This window comes from Xiphophorus couchianus, chromosome 1 (assembly GCF_001444195.1).
Source record: "Xiphophorus couchianus chromosome 1, X_couchianus-1.0, whole genome shotgun sequence".
Taxonomy (NCBI): Eukaryota; Metazoa; Chordata; class Actinopteri; order Cyprinodontiformes; family Poeciliidae; genus Xiphophorus; species Xiphophorus couchianus.
In genome coordinates, this window is record NC_040228.1 from 5,199,833 (window position 1) to 5,226,646 (window position 26,814).

At 42.2% G+C, this 26,814-nt stretch overlaps 1 protein-coding gene across 3 annotated transcripts in view; it reads right to left on the reverse strand.

Moving 5' to 3' along the window:
* myt1b (myelin transcription factor 1b) overlaps positions 1 to 26,814 on the reverse strand; it is a 145,738-nt gene that overhangs the window by 39,056 nt on the left and 79,868 nt on the right. Inside the window, exons 1-5 of one of the 3 annotated variants that reach the window (XM_028017590.1) lie at positions 24,443 to 24,543; positions 13,683 to 13,789; positions 5,132 to 5,186; positions 3,136 to 3,166; positions 239 to 301 (exon numbers count right to left, since the gene is read on the reverse strand). In XM_028017590.1, coding sequence (XP_027873391.1) covers positions 239 to 301; positions 3,136 to 3,166; positions 5,132 to 5,186; positions 13,683 to 13,789; positions 24,443 to 24,467 — 281 coding nt within the window. In that variant the 5' untranslated portion in view covers positions 24,468 to 24,543. Of the gene's footprint in view, positions 1 to 238; positions 302 to 3,135; positions 3,167 to 5,131; positions 5,187 to 13,682; positions 13,790 to 19,799; positions 20,127 to 24,442; positions 24,544 to 26,814 lie in introns of those variants that run through there. The other 2 variants (XM_028017600.1, XM_028017581.1) reach the window with 2 other exon arrangements.

Below are 26,814 nucleotides of genomic sequence, written 5' to 3' on the forward strand. Positions count from 1 at the left end.
TTCCAAACTTTAACAAAATTCTTTTTATTATCATACTGAACCCTGTTGCTACAATATCTAATCTAAGTCGAATCCCTGAATCTTTCCGGGTTCAAATTCACATTTGTGGAAGTGCTTTTTGTATGTTAAATCTGTCCAGAAACCTGTTTCCTCTGATTGTCTCTAAAAGCAAACAGCAGGTGGAGGATGGCAGACAGAGGAGGGGGGACAGACAGAGGGTGGGTTTAATCTGCCCTACCTTCTGTGTCGTGAGTATCTCCCACTGATATGGCCGGAGCCATTGCATCCGGGGGTGGGGCAGCTGGATGGGATGGATGGAGGTTAGAGATATGTTTAAGACACAAGAGCATTTTAGTCCTTGTGCAGTAGCAGCAGCAGCAGCAGCAGCAGCAGCAGTGATAAACACAGGCAGTAAAAAGAAAATTAAGATAAAGAAAACAAAGCAAAGAGATGCAAACGTGTCACACAAATGCACATGTACAAAGGAAGATGTGCAGCCCGGCCCGTCCAGCCGACACACATGATGCATGAATGCAGGTGGCATCCAGCCGGGGGAAGCAGAATATTATGTGTCGTACATCAACCCTGGCCTATATCCTGTTACTACGAGTGATAAAGATCAGCCGAGACCTGCTGTAATTTCCCCTGTTCGCCTCTCTTCACCAGTCATCATCATCATCATCATCATCATCATCATCATTACCATCATCTTCGGTGCTCACTCCCTTCTTTTCTCTCTGCTTTTTGATTCAGGTTGCCATGACCCCTCAGGATGGCTCATTTTAATTCTCATTAACTTCCCCCAGCAATTGCCCTTTATTACTCCAATTATCCCTATTATTAATTTTACTTATTAAAAATTGCCGCATTAGCATTTTAAATGAGACACTCGCTGGCCTTCCCTACTGTTGTCTTTTTTCTCTCCCCGTCTCTTAATCCCTAAAAAAAGGGAAGCTTTTTTCTATTTCAAAGCGCTGAGTGCAGATCGATGCTCCGAGGTGAAGTATGACAAAATGAAGGCGGGGATGAGGAGAATCATTTAGAACAGGGGGGGAAAATAATTTTTCCCCAAAGGGCCTCATGACAAACCAGGACTGTTGTTGAGAGCAAAAACCACTGGCAATCAAAACTTTCCCAGTTTTATAATAAACTGCAAAAATGTAGTTTTTCTTCATGTAGAAACCTTAGAAATTGGAAACAGCTGAGACTTTGCATTTGTAACAAAATCCTGAACTTCAATTTTAGCTCTATGTGGACACCTTACCATATTACAATAATATTATGGATAGCAATTTTTCAATTATTTTTTTTCTCTGAAAAAAAAAAAAAAAAAAATCAGCTGCGACAGACTGGCGACCTGTCCAGGGTGTACCCCGCCTCTCGCCCGGAACGTAGCTGGAGATGGGCACCAGCAACCCTCCCGACCCCATTAGGGACAAGGGTGAACAGAACATGGATGGATGGATGGATGAAAAAATCAAAGACTTTTTGTTCCCCTCATCCCATTTACGCAAATTGGATGTTTTTGCGCTTGATGAGTTTTCGTATTGTTTTGGTGAGCAGTACTTAAAAAAACATCCTAAACTTGATTCTTTTTCATCCCACACACAGAAATGTGCTCATGCAGCCAATAAAACAAATATCTTCTACCGCAGTAACGACAAAACGGACTTTAAACCAATGAATGAAAAAAAAGGGAAATTACAAATGCTTTGTGTTCTGAAATGGGGTACAGAGATTGCTAGTTTTAAATGCCTATAAATGACCTTTCCAAAAATAAATGTAAAAAAAAAAAATTAGTAAGATTTCATATTCCACTGTATGTTTGGCTCGATAATTGAATTGGAGTTTCTCCGTTAATACAGAACCTGCTTACCTCAGTCAGTCCCTCCCGGATGTTGCTATGTTTTGTATGGGATTGTTGCGGCCTAAAATTACTAGTTTTGCAGCAACCCTTTTCAAAAGTTGCACATTTTTTAAAAAAGTTTATATATGCCATAACACGAACTTCAAAAAAAATATTTGGAAGTGCTGCACATAACTTGTCCCAAAAAGGCATGATTTCAAGATTTGGAGTGAAAGTGACATTTTCATGCACCTTCTTGAAATATCCTCAATATAAATCAAATCATGTCAAAGTGCAAAAGAGGAATTCCACATTGGTCATTCAAGTTAACATGAACTGATTACAAAGTAGAAGCAAATTCTACAGAACGTCTCAAAAAGGTTTTTGGAAAAAAAAGAAATGTGAAAAAACAGGAAATGTTATTCTTTAGCTTTCATGCTGTCATCTCATAAGCTCAGCTTTCAAGAGACATTGTGAAACAGTAAGTTAAATTATGAAGGGACAAAAGGAGTTGGTTAAAATTCAGCCGAGTTGCAGTGATTGGTGAGAAAAGAATGAAATGCAGAAAAGGTGAAATTTTGCTGTGACTGTTGAAAATCAAAAACACGTGCCAAATTTGCGAATGATGACTGTATTTGCATTAATAGTTGCAACATCGCAACTTCCCGGAGGGACTGGGTAGCGGGCGGCTCACTGGTGGAGGACTTGAAGAGGAATCCCACATGGGAAAATGAAAGCTGTTTTTTTCCCCTCCAAAATAAAAGCAACATATTCAGATTCATGCACAGTTTGATTTCATTCGAGTTTGATTTCCAATTTTTCCACAGGCTGGATGAGGCCGTCAAACGGACCGGATGTGGCCCGCAGACCATTAATCTGCAGGACGAAGCGGAGGAGAAGCGGCTTCCTGGTCCCCAAAGATGTCGGCTGTGTGGGAAACTACAGGAAGGCTGAGGCCGACCGACGAAACTACATAATCAGGCCTCGCCGTCCTCCCGGCTCACGCTTCCATCGGAAAGCAAAAGAGATCACACGGCTCTTTCATCGCATCTACTGTACGCGCTCGTAGCAGGAAACAGCAAAAAGCTGCCAGGAATCAATAGCAGCATGTTGGAGGCACTGACCATGAGCTGAAAAGGGCTGATAATAACGAATAAAAACTAATACTGTACAGCAATGTCTGAAGGAGCACTGCTGGTGTACGAGTGCTGAGGGGGGCTGCTGCACGGCGGCGCACATAAAAGAACTTCATGAAAGGATTCTGTACAAAGATGAAGGTGTTTCCTTACCTCAGCTCTTGTCCTACGAGCTCAATGGGAACTGAAAGAAGAAAAAAAAAGAAAGGAGAAGGGGGAGAACAAAGGTGAATGACTGCTCAGAACGCAGCGCTGCTAAAAGAAACCCAGATCAATAAATCACAAATGCATACGAACCCCATGAGGATTTTCTCACAGAGGCTTACACGCTGCTGAATGTGTGATCAGATGGGGGGGAAAACCACACCTTCCGAGTTTACTTACACGCATACATATATATTTATATCTAAACATACACACATCAGCACACGTGCAAGATCGAGCACGAAACAAACAATGCAGTGTAAAATCTGGCAGGTGGAAACACACACACACACGCCCACGCACACACACGAGCGGAAAGCCTAAATCAGCCCACTGCTGCTCAGAAAGGAGGCGGGTTATGTGCAGACTTCAGCAAGAAAACAAGATTAATTGTTACACTTTAGTTATCATAATTGAGAAAATGAAATTAAAAAGCAAAAAAAAAAAAAAAAAGTGCCTTCATCAGTAGAAAACAGGACTTCTTTCAGGGGCAACTTATAGTAATTGGCTCGAAAACATAAATCAAGCTGTGCTGGCGCGCAGCACCCTGCTCCGGGCCGGCCGTGGGGCATCGATTGGGCGAGTTGAGCGATAGAACGAGTTGGGAGAAATATCCTATTTTCATTTGGAGCAAAATAAGAAAACAATAGCTTCCTGGAGAATTCAGTTTGGGCTCTGATATCACATGCATTAATCACATGTCAGAAACAGCCTGGGTAGCTGGCTACTCCAAAAGCAAAGAAAATAAACACTAACACACACAAGCTTCTTATTTTTGTCTGTGTGAGTGCGGGCATGTGTGTGTGTGTGTGTGTGTGTGTGTGTGTGTGTGTGTGTGTGTGTGTGTGTGCGTGTGTGTGTGTGTGTAACATTTCAGTTTCTCGGTCTTTCATCATGTGGTTGGAATGACTGGACGCCTTCTTGCACTCTGAATGCTACGTGAACTGCCGCTCTGCTGTCTCTCTTCAAAACATCAAACACACACGCACGAGCGCACACAGTTATGCACAAAAGTTTTATAAATATGTGCGTATTAGACACTCATTCAAGGATACACCATACATAAATTACCAATCTCTTGTGAAAATTCCTAGGAAAACATGAAAACGTGCACAGGATTCCTTCTAAACGTCAGAGTCACAGCTGAACTGATTTGAAGACAGCTTCCTGTTTCTGTGGCAGATGTTTTCCCACATTAACGTTTTGCATTGTCTTTTTTGTAAAAAAGGATTTAGATCCAAAATACAAGGCCTCAACTCTTTTAGAAAATCTTTACACGCATCAGGCGACAGAGATGGCTAACAAAAAAAACTTGGATTATATCACCTTCACATCAATATTGTTTTATATTAGTTCATATAAAACATTAGTTAGCAAAAACATGTTATGACTGTGGTCATCTGTTGTAGTATACATACTTACATACGCTTGATACTGCAGCTTGAGCCCAAGTTTAGCTAGTGCTACACAAAGTGATGTAAAAAATTGGGGGAAATGAAAGAAATCGGGTTTCTACAAATGTTGCTTCAAATTCCAGACTCTTCCAGACTCAACTTGGTCGACTGGAATGAACAGTTAGACAGTGGAAGTCTGGAAATACCAATATGTTGTCTTGTTCATTAGTTATCCAGTGATTCCGTACTGGACAAGTAGAAACAATAACTAATCTTCGACAGCAGCAGAATGTCAAACATCTGGATTATGATCCATCAAACATGTCAGAATAATCTAGAAATACGCATGGGCAGAAATAGTTACTCCCTAAGCTAAATTTTGCACAAACTCTTCTACATGGAACATATGCAATGCACGCAAACAAAACCAAGTAATCAGTCAGCTGCAGTAGATGAGCGGAGGATGTTAAGATGTGAATCAGGGTGACTGAATGTGTATTTAACAGCTGCAAAAAAGCTTGACAAGGTGGAGAGACGCTCCCGACGCTCACCTCTGATTCCCTTTGACCGAGTGCGAGTTCGCTTGTCGTCACCCTCCACACTCATCTGGGATGAAAGGAAGAGGCAAGAAGGGGTGGAAAGAGAAAAGCACACAAGGAAAGAAACGGGAGGAAACAGAAAAAAGAGAGAGAAACAGACAGTCAGTGGTTAGTTGTCGAAAAAAGCCTCCAGAGTTCATTGTCTTTGTGTGCTTCAAAACAGCTGCTATAAAAAGATCCGTTCAAAATGTTCCCGTTCAAACACAGATGAAGTGTGGCGCTGACGCAAAAGAGGCCGTCGCATCTAGACACTTGTGTTCACACACACCGCTGCATCGCCATGGAAAAAAAAAAACCTCAAAACAAAAACACACTTAAAACATGCTAACATCATGTTCGCTTCATCACAAATGAGGGTTACATGGAAAACAAACTAGGAGCACCCACCCACCCCCCGTCGCTCCCCCTGTAATTTCCTGCTTCTGAGTGCTACTCATGATTGTGGTCTGCGCGGAGGCAACAGGCGGCGCCGGCGCAGGGGGCCGTGGCCCCTGTAAGCAGGGGGGCCGACAATCATAACTACGCTGAATATAATAATAAAGCGAAAACACACGGGCCGCTGTAATAACCCTTTTAAGAAGAGGAGATGTGTGTGTCTGTGTGTGTTTGTGCCTTGGCTTTTAAAGCCACAAAGGAGCAGGTGTTAACCCTCGTGCACACACCCCTACACTTACACACGCCGCACGCGTGCACACGCCGACTATGGACCACACCTCCTCATTGCTACCTCTCCACGCTTAGGTTTCCTCTATAAAGCTATCAGATGCTCTCCAGACACAATGGAGCCATTAGCTTTGATTACTGGACTCTGTTTTTGTATATATATATATATATATATATATATATATATATATATATATATATTTCTGCTCTCCCTTCTTTCTGTCCCGCACTTCCTTCTGCACGCTACCCGTCTTCAAGCCTTTCATCCCCCCTACAGACATGCCGGCTTGCCCATCCACTTAACTGCTTTGTAGCTCCTCTTTAGTCAAGTTGGCACAGTCACAGTGGGATTCAAACATAGGGTCTTGGTTTCTCTGAGTCGTTTTTTTTTCTCGTCTTCACCCTATTTGGCAGAACCCCTTTCCTGCTAATAGACTACTTATGAAAAGAAGGAGTGGACGAAGGATGCGAGGAGGATGAAACAAGCTGTTGTTCTTGTTAAAGGCTTTTCTTCGCCCCTGACTCCCATCGAGGGTACATTCATTAGCAGTTGGCTGAAGGTACAGGTGCAGCCCCCAAGCCCCTCCTTCCTGTTCCCCGCCTCAGCCCGCTCCTCTCAGGCCTCAACGTTTTCCATCAAGCTACGTTGCTTTCTGTCCAGCCACTACTGAGCGCTTGAGTCCTTCTGAGAGGGAAGACAAGTGTATCATAGTTATTTGTGAGCTTGTCATATTTGTCCTTGCGTTCAGCCCAGAATTCACTTTAGTGTCTAAATGTGGAAAGATTGCCAACTTTAAAGGGATAACAATGGATTATTATTATTTTTTTCCTCATACAAAATTACATCTGTTTTTAACAGATTTTTGACAGTCATAGATATTTTTTACATATGAAGAGCAGCTGTCTGCCACAGGATGTGGTGACCATGCCCAACTGAAAAGTCGCCAGCGTTAACCTTAAAGCAATAACCGTAAACATTACTTCCACTAAAGCTAAAGCCAAAGCGCAATTCCAACACTGTACTTAGCTTAAATTAAAGCTAACATGCTAAATTCATGCTAAAAGCGCTAAATTCAACTGTTTAGCAGGTATTTGTTTAATTAACATCAAAGTGTTGCATTTTTGTATTTCATGTAAGTTTTGTTTAGCCTACTCATTTCTTTGAATAAGGTAAACAATTGATCAATAAAGATTATTTTTTTTAAAAGAGAACGTGAGGAGGAAAAACACAACAATCTTCACCTGCTTTGAAATATGAGCAACAAAGTAAACTACTAATTACCTGAAAAGTTCTTAACAGGCGATAAGCAAAACTTTAGCACAGATTGCAATGTTTATTCAACTGAAGGTTTACAAAACAGCCAAGTGAATTTGTGCTTTAATTTCTATAGAAATTAATTTGGGGAAGCTAATTGCCCTTAGCAAAAAGTGATTAAAAGTTAGCAAAAAGCACTAAATAAAAAATGAGCCCCTCTTCTACAGCATTAGCGGATTAGTGGAAGTGTGCCAGCCACTGCGACCAAATTTAAGATCATTTTCAAAAATCTAATTGACAGGACTCCATTATGATCTCACAAAATGGCTTCAGGTGAAAATAAACGTGTAACTATTGCATTTCAAGGTACAGCGGAGGACGATAGGGTTTGGGGACGGATTGTCTTCCAAACAGACAATGACCCAACTTCACACCACCAAACCTACGTACGTCATTAAGCCTCAGTATGACAGAAAATTTGTGGAAAGACTAGAAAAGGTAAACAGAGATTTTTTTGGCAGCAGCTTGAATTTCATGCTGCATTATTTCTACTTTGCTGCAGACTTAATAACAAAGTGAACTTGTGTGATAAACAGGCCCGATTCAGAATGTATACTTGAGTTGGAATCTTTCTTTGGGCTTGGATTGAACTGACTACTTTTTTCGTGTTGTGTTGTGAATTGCTGCCATATAAATAAACTGAACTGAACTACATTGATTAAAATGAACTCTCTAAGCTAATTCAAGTTCATAATGTGAAAGCTGGGGGTCCACACTAAACCTAACCAACATGGCCACCAAAAAGTAGTGATAATTGTGGTAAATCGTCCCGATTTCTGTCTGTATGTCATTTGAAGCGTCTGACGGTGCACAGTGTCTGTTTTTGCAGAGTTTGAATGTGTGAAATGTAGAGAAATGCGTTGTTGTTGTTGTTCACTACAATTCCTTAAAATTGTTTATCCATACTGTTTTTCAGTGTTAAAATGGGAACACAGTGATATCGCTCCAATATGGATGGTGGAGAATTCTATTGTCACCTTGCCATTTAGTTTTTGGGGTTTTTTTTTTAAGTAAAGCAAGAAAAAATATTTGAGCTGACATTTTAGTCTAAGACATATTTTAGTTTTGGCAGACTACTAGAAGAATAACCAATGTATAGATAAAATGACAATAAACACTCTTCAGCCAGCCAGGGCCAGTTCACAGCTTGGTCAGTTCTAACCAGTGACCAGCCAGTTTGAAACTCAAAACCTTGAGCTTTCTCTGACTGGTGAATGGATCATGCCTCAGCTCTACCAGGCAACAATAACACTCTTCAGAGCAGATGCTGTTACTGAGCGTAGAAGACTCAAAGCGGTCTAATTTCAGCAAAGTGCATACAAATGAAATCAGAAAAGAATAAAAAACGTGTAAGATGTTATTTAAAGGGTAAATTTGCTGCATGTTCAGACGACCTTCAAATAGCTAGTAGTGTGACCTCTGCAGGTAACAGTTCGGCTGAACTGAGTATCCTTTCGGCCTCGATCTGCCAAGGAACACACAGGATCTAGAAATGGTGGTAAATGATTAAGGGCAAGAGTCAGAGCTTCTTATGCTACTTGCTGGTGTAAAAAAAAAGCTAAATCTAAAACTACAAAATCATTTTTTTATGTTTTAAAATAACACTGATGTGTCTCAAACACACACGATGCTGTTTTTCCAACTAATGTACAGTTCCTATCAAGTGGGCTATAAAAACATATTTTGAATGGTCTCTCTGCATCTTCCTAAATCACTGTACTTAAAGAAACATCTGAATCCACTAATTTCTATTTCGGTGACGTTTATAAACATCCCCTGAATTTTAAAATCTTCAGTACTAATACATTGAAAATGTGTTTATCCAGGTACATTAGCCATTACCACCTCAAAAACCTAAAACGGACAAATACATTCTAAAAAGCTTGAAGATGACCAAGAAAAAGGCTTTTTGGTTATAACAATTGGCCGTTTCATCTATTTAAAAAACCCTCTGTGATGAATATGAAAACTTCGTAACCAGTAGGGAGGATGCCGTTCGGTTCGATTCAGTTGATTTATTTAGTGGCAGTTCACAGCATACATCACCGCAAGGCATAAAAATAAAGTCTAACAGGTTAAACAAGGCAAAATATGCTGCAGAACCATTTTAACTGGCTGAATGTAACCACAGGCTAACATAGAGGAGGATGTTTATGATAGATAGAAATTCCAGCTACATAATAAAACATATTGCACTGTTGTGCTTCTTTTTCCCTTCCTTTGCGTCCTCCTTACATCGAGAGTCACCGGGTGAATCAAAACCTGGAGTGAAAAGGCCTCCTGTTGCTTTCATGTTTGTGTTACCATAGTTACGTACATTCAAATAGGTAAGCATATCAGAGTTCTCTTCTCTTTCCTGTCCCTTTTTTTCCCCCCCTCAGTTCCAGCTCATTAGATTAGCATGAACACAAATTCACAGCAAATAAATCCCAATGCAGACAGGTAGGCATTCACCAGGATCTCTTTCAAAGGCCTCCGAGTGTTCACAACTTGTCCTTTACAGTCGTTTAATTAGAGCACACCGACAATGAATGCATATGGGAGCACAGACGGCGCGGTCAGTACGGAAACCGGGAGAAAAAGGAGTTTGTGTGCAGAACCTGCTGTAGGTCTGTGCATGTCATGTGCTTTAACGAGTGTGAAATGTGCAGAGCAGCTGCCAGGGGAGGTGGGTGAGGGGGTTGAGAAGAAAAAGAAATAGGAGGAGGAGGAAGAAGACGCCGCTCGTCCCTTCAGGCTGTGTTGTACATTATCAATTACGTCCTTCTTTGTGTGCAGCGGCCGGAGCAGGAGGGCCTCAGCTCTGCTCCCGATTCTGACAGCTCCATGTAAATGTCTGGCTGGGGGGGCAACGTCTTCACAGAGAAGGTCACCCTCCATCCCCTGGTGCACGTAAATGACTCTTTTATCCATTTTTGGGTTTACAACAACTGATGAGGGGAAGGAGGCAGGTTAAGGTGGAGAGAGAAAGCAGAGGAGGCTGACCTGCGGACAGCAGCTGCCAATTAGAGCAGAGCTTCAGAGCCTCCATGTCGGCGAACCTCTCTGCACTTTCACCTGACAGTTCACATGAGGCAGAGCAGATAGGGCGGAGGAGGGGAGGGGTGTGAGAGGGGTGGGGGCAGATGTCATGTTACCCAACTTGTATGTGAAAAAGAACGGAGCAAGTGTGACCACACAGTGGGTCATATGTGTGTCTGCTGTCAGAGGTTTGCCATTTACAGGCTGAGTCATCCTGATGTGACTCAGGGCTCAGAGTTAAGCCTCTTCCCGCTCTGATCCGGGGTCAGCTCATGCTGTTGTCGTAAAGGGAAACAATAAGAGGAGGTGGAAGGCCCAGCGGTGAGGAGGTTCTTTATTGATTATTAACCGTGTCTCCTTCAGGATTAAAAACATACATTTTTCTATGAGCTAAAACCAGATCTGATGCAAAGTCAAGAGTCAGTTCAGGAAAAGAAACCAACTGGAGTACTTTAGCTAATTAGAGCAGCAGAGTAAACGGTGAACTATTAGCTGGAGGTTTCCCCCTGACGTTCAATATTTACACTTCCCACATTCAGTGGTGGGCACACTTTTACTAATCCGATAATGCGCTAATAGCGAGATTTTTGTTTTATCTACTGCTTTAACGCATTTCCTAACTGCCAGTTAGTCTATTACATCACTGTGGGGGAATTCTGCCCTCCTCTTTTTATTCAGCCACACTGGATGGTCTTCAAGGATGAGCTTCCCACTGAAGGTCATGCCACGGTATCCGAATGGATTTTAAGTTTGGCTCGTTTTAAGTCATTCAACGATAGACATGCAGAAGTGGTAGGAACTAGTCAAATTTACCTAACTAACTTTGCAAGAATGTGGAGGATTTTTACTACACCATACTCTTTACTTTAACGTACTAATGTCATCACAAAGTATCATTGTTCCTGAATAAAATTTCTGAGTAACTTCAAACTATGTATATACACATGTAAGCTAAGGCTATCATGCTATTTAGCGGAGGCTATTGCTGAAGCTCTAACATCAATTAATATTATATCTACACTTGAAAGAGTGTAGACAAGCACCAATTTCATTTTTACATTACAATTTACATGTTAAGTAATGCTCTTGGATATTGTATTGTTTATATTTTGTTCTCTATGGTCTTGCATGTTTCTTGTCTGAAATAAATGTCAGGAGAGGAAACGGAACTGCTGCGTAAACAGTCTTCAAACTTCAAAATAAGAACATGAATGTCAACATCTAACTACGTGAAAAATTCGTAGTAGTCGATAACCAAAATGTCAGCTCAGATGTTGAACTTCATTCAGTTGAAAGTTTACAAAGCAGCCAAGTAAATTATCCCTTTCCCCAAAAAACAAAAATAGTAATTTAGGTGAGGCTAAATTAAAGTTATCATGAACACAGTCAATGGCTCAAGGGTGACACAACCAGCTATTAGGTTTAGAGGGCAATTATTTTTCGCATGGGAGCCAAACGGGACTGCATTTGATCATCTTTAGTTAAAAAATGGAAACAGTTTCACTGCTTAAACCTGGACTGGACAATTCAATACTGCACAACAGCGACGTTATAAAGTACTTCACCAAAGGTAGAAAAAAAATTACATAGGTAATTTTGTGATTTTCTACATTTCCCTGTAAGAAATATTACAAATGTCTATTTCTGCTTCCTTAAGGTTAACATTTGATTTATTTATTAGGGTCCGGATTTTAACGGGTTAAATTTGATTAATTAAATATGTAGATTTTAACATGTTAAAAGTTTTTAGCACAATTAATCAAAATTTTTTCTTGGGGCATGCTGTGGTGGCACAGGGGGTTAGCACGCCCCACGTTTGGCGCCCTTAGTCCTCGATGAGGATGTCGTGGGTTCGAGTCCTGGTCCCGGCGACCTTTGCTGCATGTCTTCCCCCCTCTCCTCGCCCTCTTTCCTGTCTGCCTACCGTCGCAAAAAATACAAGCTGCAAAAACCCTTTGGAGAAAAAAAAGTTGTTTTTTTTCTTGTTTTACATACAAAAGTTATAGAACCTTTGTCTTCTTACGTTGCTGGTAGGCCAGTAAATCTGACGCAAAAGCGACAACAGTGACAGAGCCGCTTCTCTCTGCCCACTGGGGGTTAATTTCTGCTTCAAAAACGGACCTGATGGGACGCTTGGAAAGACTGTAGTTATGTTCAAGTTGTGCTAAAATGAGTTAGCCTATTAGGGAAGCTATTCAAGCCTAGGCATAGTGCAACAACACAGACATCGCCGACGCTAATGTCAGCGTCCACAGTCCTAAAGAAGTTCCATGAATGATCAGGGCTTCTTGAAACACTGGAAAGCTGAATTGGTAGAGGAACATTTAGGACCAATCTGATGGTTGAGGAACCTAAATAGGAGATTGAAAACTATAAATATCTTTGCTGTTAAGCTCATATGTCTATTTATGCAATAATTTAGCAGCAAAATGAGTTTTTTAATTGCAACTGCTGCTTATTTTGTCAAGATATAGTTTTCAATTAACTGCGATTAATTCATTGCAGACCTGCAATTAACGAGATTAACCATTTTAATAGGAGTCAAAGTAGTATTTATACATAAATGCTGCTCATGTTAGAAGTAGAAGTAAACAAAAAAAAAAAAAACACTTTGAGACAATGGCCAGCTAATCCAATGTTAGCCCCTGCACATTCTGACTCCTGGGCTAATTTTTTATGTGTGACCCCTGATGAGGCGTTTAAAAGCAGCACCTCTCACTCCTCGGTTGTGGCAGAAATCAAACCCAATCAATAAAAGTCATCTCTTCAGATGAACCCGAGCCATCAGGGGGAAGCAGAACTACTTTTACAGAGCCCAGGGGAAAACAACACCCCCACTCCTCCTGCTTCCAATCCCCGCCTCCACCCCCACTTCAATCCCTCCATCTCTTTGTTGGATGCCCCCTCTCAGTTGCTCGGCTCTGGAAAAAAAAAAAAAAAAAAAAAAAAAAAACAGGGATCAGGTGTTTAGAGAATCCTTGAAATGGTGGTAGCGGGGGTCAGACGTTTCTCCGCTCTGCTGATAACGCTGAATATCATTGCTTAAAAAAAATAAATAAATAAAAATATAAAAAGTATGAGCCGCTCAAGGACATCCTTTTGAGATTTTTTTTTCTTCTTCTTATTGTGAGTCCTGTAAAGTGAACTCAGCAGCAGGAAAAAGCTGAGCTGTGCTGAGCTTAACTAAACCGAGCCGGAGCCGAGGCCGAGGCGAGGGATGGGCGGGGCCGGGAGCCCAGCAGAGATTTGATGTGCTGCTTGATTCATGTACCCCTCCACCCCCACATCCTAACCCAACCCCCACACTGCAAAATAACAACACCCACAAACACACACGACCCCTCCTTCCTCCATCCGAGCCAACTTTCCCCGCTGAGTTAGGGATCAGGGAAATGCCCAGGAAGCAGAATCAGCTCTGGAAAAGAGGGCGTTGATGGGTGTGGTGAGTGGGGAGAATAAGGTGGAGGGGGAGGGCGGGGGAGGGGTAGGGAGGGTGTCACTCACCATGATTGGTCGACGGCTCTGCAGTCTCTGGGAGGCCTGACAGCGGCTGCTATTCCTCTCGCCTCGAGTCCACCGCTGGTTCACCAGCTCACCCCGAAACTCATTTTCTGAAGGAGAGAAACGAAGGAGGGGGCAGGACAAAGTGAGAGGAGGGAGGGGAATACAGGGGGGTGAGGGTGAGAGAGAGGGGAAAAAATATGTAAAATCATCAGCATCAGTACCAGTGGATGGGGTTTGGGTGAAGGGAGAGTAAAGTGGAGGGGGTTTTATTAAGTGGAAGAGGAGGAAGCACAAAGCCGCCCCTAAGAGCCACAGCTGGGATCCCTGTCACTTCGCTATTAGAATCAATCAAACCTGCACATTTTGATCCAGCTTTCCGAGGCCCGTGTATGATTAGAGAGAGGGTGAGAAGAGGGGGAGCAAATCACATATAAATCAAACCTTTTTCTTTCACCCTCTCACCCCCCGCCTCCCTGTTGTTGTTTTGTTTCTTTTTCCTCCATCAAGGTAAAAGCATTGGATCCAATCTTTGTGATGCCGTCCCAGGAGAAGCAGACTCTCTGGTTCTAAAGACACGGCGGACTGGAGGTGACGAATCTAACAGCCGAGCTGCAGCTTTAAGTTCAACCAAAGTGCAGTGCATTACACTACGAATGCCCAAGGCTGAACTTTTCAACTAATGCAGCTTTACGACACCTCAAACACACACACTCTCTCTGTGCGCGGGCGTGTGTGTGTGTGTGTGTGTGTGTGTGTGTGTCATTGCCGTTTTCAGGCCCAGCTGGTGCTGTGAAATCCGACTCGTTTTCGGATACATCTCCACCCTTTAGCTTCACCCTCTGGAGGCAGGTGGGGGCTGTTGTGAAACAGGGAGTGTCCTTGAGTTTACATTCAACTCTGAGCAAACAGAAACCCAAACAGAGCAAAGTCTGGGTCACTCTGTCTCAGAAGTTCATCAAAGCTGCCGTATGTAATGTGTGTAAAAGAATATATATATATTTTTTCCATATTTGTTAAAAGTGTCACCATGTTGTGACAGTTTGCTATGAGATGGACAGTCTTGGAAAAGATCGATCGCCTCCACCTCTTCCCTGAGTTCCTGTTGCCTTCTGAAGAAATGCACCACTCCTGAACAAAAACAACCAATCAGAGCCAGAAGGAGGGGCCTAGCGCTGTCAATCAACCCCATATGCTCCCTGCTCAACGTGCTAATGGCGCAAAAACAACTTACCGTTACAGGAAAACCGTTTATCTGCCTTCATCATTGGCCATGCTAACTAGCCTGACATAGCCTGGCAGGCTATGCTAGCTGCAGCATAGCGGAGAGCAAGGGAGCAGCGCCACACAGGATGATTGACAGCACTAAGATCCACCTCCGGGCTCTGATTGGTTGTTTTCAGTTAGCATTGGGAGAAGGCAGAGAAACTTAATTTTTTCACAGGGAAATTTTTTCACATAACTGTTTTGTTGACAGTTTCAACAAAATTGTAAGCATCACGTGGTTTATAAAAGCTACATATTGCAGCATTAAAGCAGCTCCTTGTGAATTATTCTGACAGAAATTCCTCCAGATTCCAACTTTAAATGCCATGATGTTGCTTTCTGAGGCACTCTGGCGTTATGAGTGGGTAGACGCAAACCTGTCCCCCTCTGTCCTCTGTCTCCATTATCCCCACCCCCCCCACCCCCACCTCCCCAAATGTCCTGTGGCTGAACCTAAACTGCAAGATAAAAGTGGGCTGATGGGATTCTGTGGGCTCTCTCCTCCCTGCCTCACCTCAGCACTCTTCAGAAAACGCTTGTTTATCAACTTTCATCTGCCAGCAGAAAAAAAAAAAGTGATTACAGCAGCAGTACTGTTGGTCTGCATCTCTATCTCAGCTATCCGTGTCTCCGCAGACACACAAACCGCTTTATTACAGAGGGAAGGGGAGCATCCATCCGGCCGCTCCACGTTCAGCTGGGATGCCGGGAAGGTGAAAGAGGATTTTTCAGGACAAGTAGCCTCCGGCTGTGACCGCTTCTCAGGTTGCAAACGCATGTGGACATTTCAGAACGCTTAAAATCACAGGAAAAGGGTGATGAAAAGTGATCAAAGTGACCCCTCCTCTGTTTTTTTATCTCTGGTTTTATCCCGCCTCTGTGCTGACAGGGAGACTAATCAGAGCTCCTGCTTCCTGTTGGATCACACGCTGCTCATCCCCACCTAAAAACGTGCAAAGCTCATTATTTTATGGTGAAAATTGGAGGAGCGCGAGACAATTAGCTGTTCGCTGGGGGAGGCCCGGATCGGGAGGTGGGAACGATTGGGAGACGAATACAAAATGAGGGAGTTTTTAAAATCAAATCCCATTTTATAAAAAGACAAAATGTGTGAAACAAATGCTTCGGCTTTACTGTCGATCCAAACGAAAGAAACCCCCCCCGCCCCCGTAAACTTTAGGATCAAGTAATGCTATTACAGGAATGGGGCTTACTCTGCTGGGACAATGGAGCAAAGAGGCCTAAATCCAGAGTTAGATTAAACAGCAGGGTGTTCAATCAGTGACAGTAATACCGCAGGCCCAGATATACAGGCCTGCTCCTGTTCAGCAGGATTTACAGACAACTTTGTGTGATTACAGCGATCCCCGCAGCAGAGACGGACGGGCCAAAGGTGGGCTTTGTCTTCGTCAAAAAGCATGAAAGAAACGCCGAGAAAGAGGTCAGGAATGACTTTATGATGCAGAGTCAAGGAGTTCAAACACCATCATCAGGAGGTGAGTTAAAACAAAGAGCAGCAGATGTCCGATTTTTTCAATTATAGGATGATTGGAGGGAGGCGATGGAGGGGCCTGGGGGCGGATTTAGAGGAAACCCCTTCGGGGCTGTCGTGACCTCGGTATCAAATGTGTCACCAGAACACAAACTGTAAGAACGAGCAGCACGACTCATGCATCAAACATTTCTTTAAGTCTCAAATGGATCTTGCCTTACTAGTCCTGCCTATTTAGTAGGACTTCTTTTTTAATTAGCATTCTTTTATTTAAATCAATTCCTCTTTCAGAGCTGAGGCATGAAATTCATTCTTCCCGTTCTTTAGACTGCGGATGCCTCCTCTCTCCATTGAGAGCGTACGCGCGGGGCGACCCTGACCTCTGCCCGTGTTGCTTAGATTCTTGATACAGGCTCCGGGAAGAGGAGGGTGCAGTTTGGCCCCCCGCTGCTCTTCCACCGTGTTTACGGCCCTCCCTCCTCCGGCACCTGCTATCCTCACTGCCGCATTCTTTTTAGGCCCTCACAAATACGAGAAGTCTCCCCTTATCACAGGAAAATAAAACAAAACACAAAAAGGGACGCAAAGGAGAAACATCTAGTCTATACTTCACTGTTACAGCCACCTCTGGCAGCATAAGGCACCGATAACCTAATTCTGTAATCCCCCTCCCCAAACTAGGCTACACTATAAAAAGGAATTTTGCGAGGAATTAAATACAGACAGATACCACTAAATTAATTCGTCTGTTAAAAAAAAACTTTAAAAAACTGTCTTAAAGTAAAAAATTCTACATAAACATTTTTAAAAGAATTTCATGGAGGATGTTGATTCAGTCAGTCATGATTCTCGTTTGTTGTCCGACAGATAACAACAGGTTAATATGTTTATATAAGATGAATTAATATGCAAATTATGCAAAGTTAACAAACACCATGAGATTTGTAGGTGAAACAGATTCTCTCTTGGAGCCATTTTTTTGAGTTTGAAACAGCTTTAAATGGCTTCCGAGCGCTAACGCTAAAGTCAAGCATGCTAGCACGATCAGCTTCGGGTGACTTCTCGTGACTTTTTTTACCCGTTATTTTAACAGGATAAAATCTCATTAAGATTAAAAACTTATCTTTCAAGGGAGTTCTGGTCAAGAGGCAGCAAAAAAAAAAAAACAATACAAAAATGGCTTTTAAGTGCTGCCACTAAAATCAAGCGTGCCAGCAAGATTAGCTTCAGTGTCTTCTCTTTAGACTTTTTTAAAATCTTTATTTTACCAGGATACAGTCCCACTAAGATTCAAAACTCGTTCTGTCGTCTTCTATTTTTTTTTTTTAAAAATGACAATCGATGAAAAAAAAATCAGCTTTAAGAACTTTAAGTTTAAGACACTAAATGAAATAAGTTCAGTCAAAACCTGACAGGGAAGTCCTGACATGACAAGACATGTCCTTTTGAAAGTCGAAGGTTGCTGAGTAGTGCTAGGTTAGCCAATATGGCTGCTGCATACAAAGAATGCAGTTGCAGCTACAAACAGCTTTTGCACATTGGACAGTTTGTGTCTTGTTTTGCACACAGTACTGTACAACTTCTATTTATGAAAATGCTTCTTTAAAACTTGAAAAAACTTAGCTGATAATTGTTATAAATGTTAGCGATTAGCACTACACCCGCATTGCCTGCTGCTAGTGGTTATTGAGCCCAGTGGCACTGATTGAATGGCTGCAACGTAGCTTAACAGCATCAGTGTGTGTACAGAGATGAATGTCTGATTGTTGTGTGAGGCACTTTGGAGTCCTCAGACTTGATAAAGTGTTGCAAGTGCAGGCTATTCTCTCCTGCTCTGACCTTTTTTTTAAATTATTGTTTCTTTCTATTCAGTTTGGGAAAACAAGCCAGGTGAAGATGGTCTTAATATTTTGTTCCTATTTAATTTAGATAAGTAACTTTTTAGTTATGTATTTAAGTGTTTTAGGCCAACCACAACTTTTTTTTTTGTTTTCACCTACTCTGCCCAATTAAAATATTTTTTTAAAATATATATATATATATATTTTTCTATCTGGGTGGAATTACAGAAAAAGTTAAATTAAGGTGCTAACTCGACACATTTCTTGTAGAATTACAACATTTAGAAACTGGTTAAAGGGGAAAATCGGCCTAAAATTTCACCGGAAACAACAAAAACATTACAGCAAAAGCCTCAGAAATAGCAAACACCTGGTTCTGTTTATTTACCTGGTGCTCTAAAACACTCAGCTGAAGTTTTTCTTTTTTTTGTTTTTGTTTTTTTTGTTTTCTTTCCTGCTGGGATGGATGGACGGCAAAGTTACAGAGCACGCTGACATGACGCTCCGCGCATCCTCATCCTTCATCTCCTTCCTCCATCTTAGGACGCAGGTGCTCTGACAAACCACGAGGCGCACACGGAGCACATTAAGCGGTCATGTAAGCAAAGCAAGAAGGTGGGAGGGGGAGGGGGAGGAGGAAGAGGAGGAGGAGATAGGAATTAAAAATAAAAGATCCCAATCTGCACAGAGCCGCTGAATCGCTTCGGGAAAAGCGCTGAAATGAGGCTGCGCTTATTTCTGAGGACTTTTTTCCCCCCTTTTCTCTTTGAATCTGCGAACTATGAAAGGCGGCTGACATTTGAAGGGACCTTCTCTGTGGGTTTTTTTCCGCTGCAGAAGATCAAATGGCCAACCCCTCCCTCTCTTCCTCCGTCCATTCATCCATCCATCCTTCCATCCGTCCATCTATCTGCATCTTTACGCTCAGCATCCTAACATCGCCTATAATCGGACGTACGGCTAACAGCGGGGAGGTCAGTCGGTCGGTGGAGACATTAAGGGGGGAGATCTATTCCCGGAGATCCGGAAGGTGAAACTAGAGGACGGGGCGCACTTCAGCTGCGACCCGGTCCGATAAGTTGGAACAAAAATGTGGTGCGTTTTTTTTTTTTTTTTTAATTATTATTTCTTTATTACACACAGAGGACGTTTCAGCTGATAAACTGTGAGCAATAAACACGCAGCGTCACCGAGCATCTGGAGAAGCAGCGCCATGCTTCCTCTGACTATTAAACATTAAAAGCTTCAATCTATTCCCGACAAGACGGAGCCCAACACACACACACACACACAAAAAAAAATAATAATGAAAAAAAGAAAACATTAACTTTGTTTTGCTGTAAGTTTTAATTCTGCACCAGAAATGTAAAAATAAATCAAACAGAATCCAACATCAATCGGGAGAAAAATCCACGTCCCCAAACAATGATGCGGACAAACATGAAAGTTATGCAAAAAGAGCCCGCTCACATCTGATCATCAAACACACACACACACACACACGCGCTTATTTCTAGTTACCTGCATCCAATTAGATGTGTTGGTTTAAGGTCCTCGCTGCGCTCTGAGAGTTCCGCCGCTGCTCAATTTGTTCGCTTTAAAAGATATCCCAAGTAAAGATTTGTAGACAGCAGCTATCCCGTTTCCAAAGATGCGAGGAATGAGAGGGGGGGGAGCGGGAGGAAGGTCGCGGCGGCCTCTCCTTACGCAGCGCATCGGCGCATGGCTCCGCATCCACGCGTTAAGATGTTTGTAAGCAAAAACATGGCTTCATTTGCCTTTGTCAGCGAGGAGGAAGGGGAGAAAAAAACGTAATATTGACTTACCTTTCCCTCATGAGCCATTGTACCACCCCCCACCTCCCTCCCTCCATCCCGGCCCCTCTCCGCCCCTCCGAACCCCCCCACCCCACCCCACTCCAACTCCTCCCTCCGCCCTTTGCCATGACATCACGGAACTGTAGTAAAACCTCCAGCATCACATGGGCAGGGCTTAGGACCCCCTCCCCTTTTACTACACACTCCCCCCCCCCCCTCTCTTTTCCCTCTCCTCCCTTTTTAGACTTTCTCTCTCTCCCTCTCTGACTTCAAACCAGATTTCCACCCCACATCATTTCCCAGATATGAAGCCCACCCCCACCCCCACCTGCTTCCAACCATTTCAAACAGCTTCCTGCCATCACACAGTTCACACCACGCTGAGCTCAGATTTTACACATTTCAAGTTCCACAAACGGAGGGCCAGACTGAGCCATAAACCAATTTTGCAGCGTCGCTAATAGATGAGGAAGTTATTTAAATGAAAAAAAAAATTATTATTCTTATACATTTTTTTTTTTTTTTTTAAAGTGAGGCTCGGATTAAAACGCTTATTGTTTTATCTATCTGTCTATATCTTTTCTTTTCATGTAAAAAGATACGCTGAGAGAAAAAAAAGAGAATTTAATTCATTGTAATAACTTGTACATGTTTAACTCTTTGTTTTAAATCAGAAATTAGTAGCAATAAGGTGAGTTTGAAAACCAAAAAAAAAAAAAAAAACACTTAAAGAAACTAATAAAACTAAAACTATTTCTCAACTTGTTTAGTTTTATTTTGAGAAAAATATTTTCACATCTGTTTTGTCCTTTATGCCGAACAGAGATCTAACATAAGAATCAGTTTGGCATTGAGACCTACAGCAGAACTAAAAAGTTACACACATTTTAAATAATAAAGTGGCATATCTATTTTTCTTTTTTTACTGACAGCTTCTACACTGACTGCTGTAGAAGCTGCAGCTTGTGACTATATTTGACTTGAGCGTTAGAAATGTAGCTACATTGGTGATATTATGATGAAATATGACGAAGAATATCTTTGGAGATGTAATAAAGTTAAATACTTTCCTAAGTGTATGTTTGTAGCGCAGACGCTGCTTAACGTGTCAGACTCGAGTCAACACAGTTCACACCAGCATGAGCTCAGACATTCATTCCTCAAATAACGTCTGAGCGTTATTTGAGGAATGAATAACGCTCCTTATTTTAGGTATATATACCTAAGGTTATAGGTATGTATAGTTTATAGGTATGAATAGTTTATAGGTATGTATAGTTTATAGGTATGTATAGTTTATAGGTATGTATACCTATAACCTTAGGTATGTGCAAACCTTGCAGCTGCTTGGGCTCACCAAATAACCTGACAGGTTGACAAGTTCTATGCAGACTTCAAAAGTACTTTCATGGTTTTAAAGCGAAGGTAACAGAAATCCATATCTAATACATTATCCCAACTGCAATTTTCTGTATTTATCATGGGCAAAAAGAAGCCATTGTGGTGGCTGATGAGCCCATTCTGATTTGGGCCTCAAACATTCTTGGACCGGCTCTGAGTCAATGTTTTTGAACCCAACATTTTCTCCCCCTACCCATTCTTTGCGGTGGCCCTTCCCAGTAATTCATTCAGAGATGACTCCTCCCCCCTCCCCCACCCACTTGGTTCAAAAATTAATATAGTAGTTGTGTTGATAGTTTGTATATGACGGCATCTGATAACTGCTCTGAATGGAAAGGTTTAACGCTTCTGAAAGGAACTCTGCTGGAAATTATTTATGCGCCGTGGAAGCAGAGCATATCAATGTGGAATTACCAGAGTAGAAAAGCAGCTAAAAGAGCGATCAGAGTGAGAAACTGATTTTTATTTTTTTGTTTGATCGTTTTCGTAAACAACAAACAGCGAATCTTGACGGTGCAACTTGGACCCGGCCCCGAAATGTTGCTCACACCGCGGTTTTTGAGACCATTAGTGGAAATGACAACCATTCATTACAAGCCATTTGAGAATAGTCACCACAAATGCCATCCTTTATCTGCTGTCTCCACGCCACGCACGCAGGGAATATTCAAAAAGCCCAACCTTCAGCTTTCTGAAATTCTATTAAATTCTTATCTCTTTGCAGCAGGCTCTTTTTGTGCAATCCCATTGTTATGCATTGGAGCTGAAATCAATCACCGGGCCGTGCACGCCGCCATCAGTATGATTTCAGACTGTGGCTGCAGAGAGAGGGAGGAAAGGATTCACAACTGCAGCAACAACAGCATCGACAATCAAATAAACAAAGGGGAGGCTGTGGAGGGAGGAAAGGAAGCAGGAAGTTTGATCCCAGGCAGGTTAGTTTCTACAGATAGGCCACAAATGAGCTCCAACTGCTGCTGCAGCCGCTGCAGCGTCGGGAGGCTTCAGCACTGCGGACAGCGCCGGCAGGCCGAGGTGAGCTCTGCTCTCAGAACCCCGGAGAGCTCCGCCGCGCCGCTCTGTCACTCCTGGAAGTCATTGTTGAAGAAACAAAGAGCCTCCAACCTGATCTGAGGAAACTCAAGTTTAATGGCTTCCTCTCCAAAAAAAAAAAAAAAAAAAAGCCAGGAGGGAACCCAGAGTCTGAACGTCATTTCAGTTCGCCTTCAATTCACCGCCCGGATCTACTTCCTACCTCTGATCAGCCTGAAAGCATCTGTGAAAAGACGAGGAACTTTAAATTAGAGGAATTATTTGTTCATTATCAACTAAAGTACAAAAACGTTTGTGGCAATTATGCTTTCTCCTTTTGTAGTGGATGAAAATTTGAAAGTTCTTCTGTCACCACGCAGGATTTGTTACAAGCAAAACTAACAAAAACTCATATGAAGTGTTTTATTTGTAGTTGATTAGTTTTGCTATGACCCTCTAGAGTAAATAATAGAAATGAACTTTAATGATCAAAACAGCTTTAGATAAATGTTCAACAATTTCTCTGCACACAAACTACTTCGTCCATCAGGCAACGAGGTAGCTGTTAACTGTGAGTTTGTGTTTTTACAATTATATATGGTATAAGGTTTATGGGCTTTTAATAATACTTTTATTGTGCTTTCTTTCATGCATTATGAAAAACTTTTTTGTAATTCCTGCTTGTTCTTATTTATTGTTATGTGATGTCTTCAAATGATGTTTCCAGCTGTCCTCTGGTGAAGCTAAAAACTTAAATTCCTAGTATGTCAAGTTCATACGATAACTTGACAATGAAAATCAATGTTGATTTTGTACCAAAAACAATAAAACAGAGAAATCATCTTCATTTCACATACTTATTAAATCAACTATAAATAAAGACTAGATTAGACCCATTAAGAGCTATGGAGCCGGAACTGAACTTATGAAATGGACCGTTCGTAGTTTAAACTGATTTGTTTAACAATCTGCTTTTGACAAACTTTTTCCACTTGTTCTTCCAGAATAAAATAAATAAATCCCATTAAAACTGCATCCTATCAAGCTGAAACTCTTGTCCATGGAGGTCAGAGAAGCACAAGAACAACCTGAGTATTCCCAGGACGAGCGGGAGGGAATCAGAGGCCAACTTGAATAATTAAAGGCGGCTTTCTGTGCGGGGATCAGGCAGCAGCCGCGCCATCAGCTGGGAAAACTTTTCCTCTTGTTGTTCACAAGTATGTCTGGATGCAGATGGCGCCGCGGCCTCGCAGCTCTTATGGATATATTGTGCGGCGCTGAGCAGCCAGTATAAATATTACAGCTGACTGGGCGCTGAGGCTGGGACCGGGGGAGGCCCCTGTAGTCCCTCGACAGATGGAACAAGCCGACAGACTAACACAACAACAACAAAAAAAGTTTTTTAATAAGCCCGCAGCCTGGCATTGTCCCTGCGGTACCAGGGCCACACGGTCCCCAAGGGGACCGACTGTCCTTTGTCTGGACTGCTTTTTTCTTTCTTTTTAGCTTCTCCTCACAAAGCGACTCAAACTTTCAGCTTTGGTTTAATAGCACAAACTTGAAGTTTCTTGGTCTGGATGTAGAGAAGTTTTACAGTGATTAGACGGATGTACGCTTCGTTTAATCCCCGCAGGAACGTGTCATTTTATTCCATTCGGACATGCAAATAAATATAAATATTTATTTATTTATATATAAATACATTTACAAAATCTATGCTTGTGCGGAGTTTTCTTTTCTTTTCATCACGAACTGAAGTCAAACGTACTAAGATGACGAAGGAGAGAAACTCGCTCTTTTTAGGCGCCCTCGAGATGCCGGAGCACAAAATTCATCTCTTTAAAAAAAAACAAAAAAAAAAACAACGTTGCGCAGAAATACGAGACAGAAAAAAAAAAAAAAAGAGTTACGAACCCAGAAAAGAGCGGCACAGCTTCATGTTTGCGCTCTTCTTCTTCTTCCTCCTCCTCCTCTGAGTCTCTTCTGTCCCGCAGCCACCGCACAGAGTCCCGCAGGCAAGTTTAACTTCTGAGCGACAAAGTTTGAAGAACTTTACCGAACCCCCCCAAACCCCCCGTCACTCCCATCCCCCCACAAAAAACCCGAAGTTCAGCCGGTCCACGGGGGGCGGGGCTACGCGCCTGATTGACGCTGAGGGAAACAGCCAATTGGAAGAGGAGCTGGAGCCAATCCAGAGCTCCCAGTGTCAGCTTTCAACAACAATAACGGTGAGCTCTCCAACAAAGAGCATCTGCTGCGACCCGAACTTCTCCCGGTCCGAGCCGCAGCCTGAAAACTCTGTCTGACCACCTTATCCTCCACACCTGATTGGACCAAAACAACCAAACAAACTCCAAGAACACTTCCTGAACATTAGAACACATGCACCTGATGGCGCGTGGAGTTTTTTTTTTTTACTGGGAGCACTGGTGGACGTGTGCAGGTCGCTGTGGGAACACAAAGGGCGACTTCCAGGAAGGTTTTCCCCCGCTAGTGGAGGCCTATTGACGGTGTCTGAGTCTGGGACGGACAGACACGTCCTCCCTCCCCACAGCAGATGGTCTGCCAGATAATGAGCTCTCCCATTGCTAGCTCCCATTATCCCCCTCATATCTCCCCCTCCCACAATACTCATTTTTCCAAGATGGCATAAAGGGGGTTAAAGCAGCTACAACACACTCTCCGTTTCGTGTTATCTGAGAAATTATTGCTTTGTAGCTGTTTGTTCTGGTTGGCTTTGTGTCACCAAGCAGCTCAGCTACTACCAGCTGAAGGATCTTTTTAAGGAGCTAAAATGTGAGTTACTCTGTAGATGTTTCACACAACAAAACTAACCTGATTTCTATTCACCTTTGAATATGTTGCGCTTCAAAAAGAATAACCCAAAAGCTCAACAGAAACCAGCCGCCCTTCAGGTGAAATCAGTTCAAAGTCTAAACTCGTGTTTTCCAACCCAGTGCCGCGCGAAACTTTTGAAACCATCTGTTTCTTTATATTGGACTCACAAGCAGCCAGAGATTCGTCTGATCTTTTAAGTTGGCATGACAGACTCTCTGCTAAAAGCGACCTCTCTCCATCTCTACCTGAAATCCCCATTTTCCTTCTTTCCAACATGTGGCTGGAAGGTTTTTAGAATCAACTTAAGAAACGGGAACAAAATGTGTCTTAGTGGCAGGAGCCTAAAGATCCTGTCGAAAACAGAATCTTTGATACAAGCTGACTCAAAACTTTGCGGCCCTTTGATGATCATAAATGATTTATTGGTAAGACTTGAGTCTATTACAAAAGAAAAAACAACAACAAAAATACAAGATTCATAAAAAGCTAAAATAAATAAGCAGATTTAAAAAAAAAAACTGCTGAGGGACTCTGCATGGTGTAAAACCTTCCAGATATTATGCTCTTCTAACTTAAAGTCGTCAGATCCTCGTTATCGTGACAGATTGTTTCATAAAGCTGAAGGAAGGAAGATAAAACCCAAACAAGGCCACGTCAAATGCAAAAGTCTTTTTCCGTTTATGCTGTTAAGATTATTTTCTTGATATAATGTACATTTGGATTAAGTCTTTGCATTGTCCTTCTTCTCTGCTGTGTTTTAAGAAAACAAAACTTCCCGGTGCGTAACGTTCTACAAACCTTCTGTCAGTAAAAAGCCAAAGATCTCGTTGTTGACTGAAATTTTTAAAGTAGAAGAATTCTTACGATATTTGAAGAGTTTAAACTACGCCAAACTTGTGTTCACTGACACACGTTTTACATACATAAATATTACTATATAAATATTACTAAACGCCAGCTGTATTCATTTCATTTTAAGTAACAATTGGTTTTGTGTATAAAAAGTGAAAGCAGCACGGTTTAAAAGATTCAGAATGAGCTTCAATGAAGCTTGATCTCTTCAAAGCTTTATGAGGTATAAGGAAGATGTTTCCTACGAAGCAGCAGACGAGCGTACGAAGACGCGTCTGCAGGTGGACAAGGTCAGATGTCACAAAGGTTGAGTTAAGTTCACGAGGAAGAAGAAAATAAAAGGTTCTGACCTTCTGCTTGCAGAACTCTGACCTAAATATCACAGACAACCTCTGCAAAGGCCTGGAATGAGCTTTGCTCTTTCGCTGCCATTTTCCCAAAGCTGGGAGCGTCTGGGAACCTCAGAGCGTATCTCCTCACCCCTGAGGGTGAAATTACTTTGGCAAATAAATAAACCTTTCAAATTATTTTTCTCTTACAGCCAGGTTGTACCAGTGACAAAGTAAAGTCGCTTTCAGAGAAGAGAAGTTCCAACC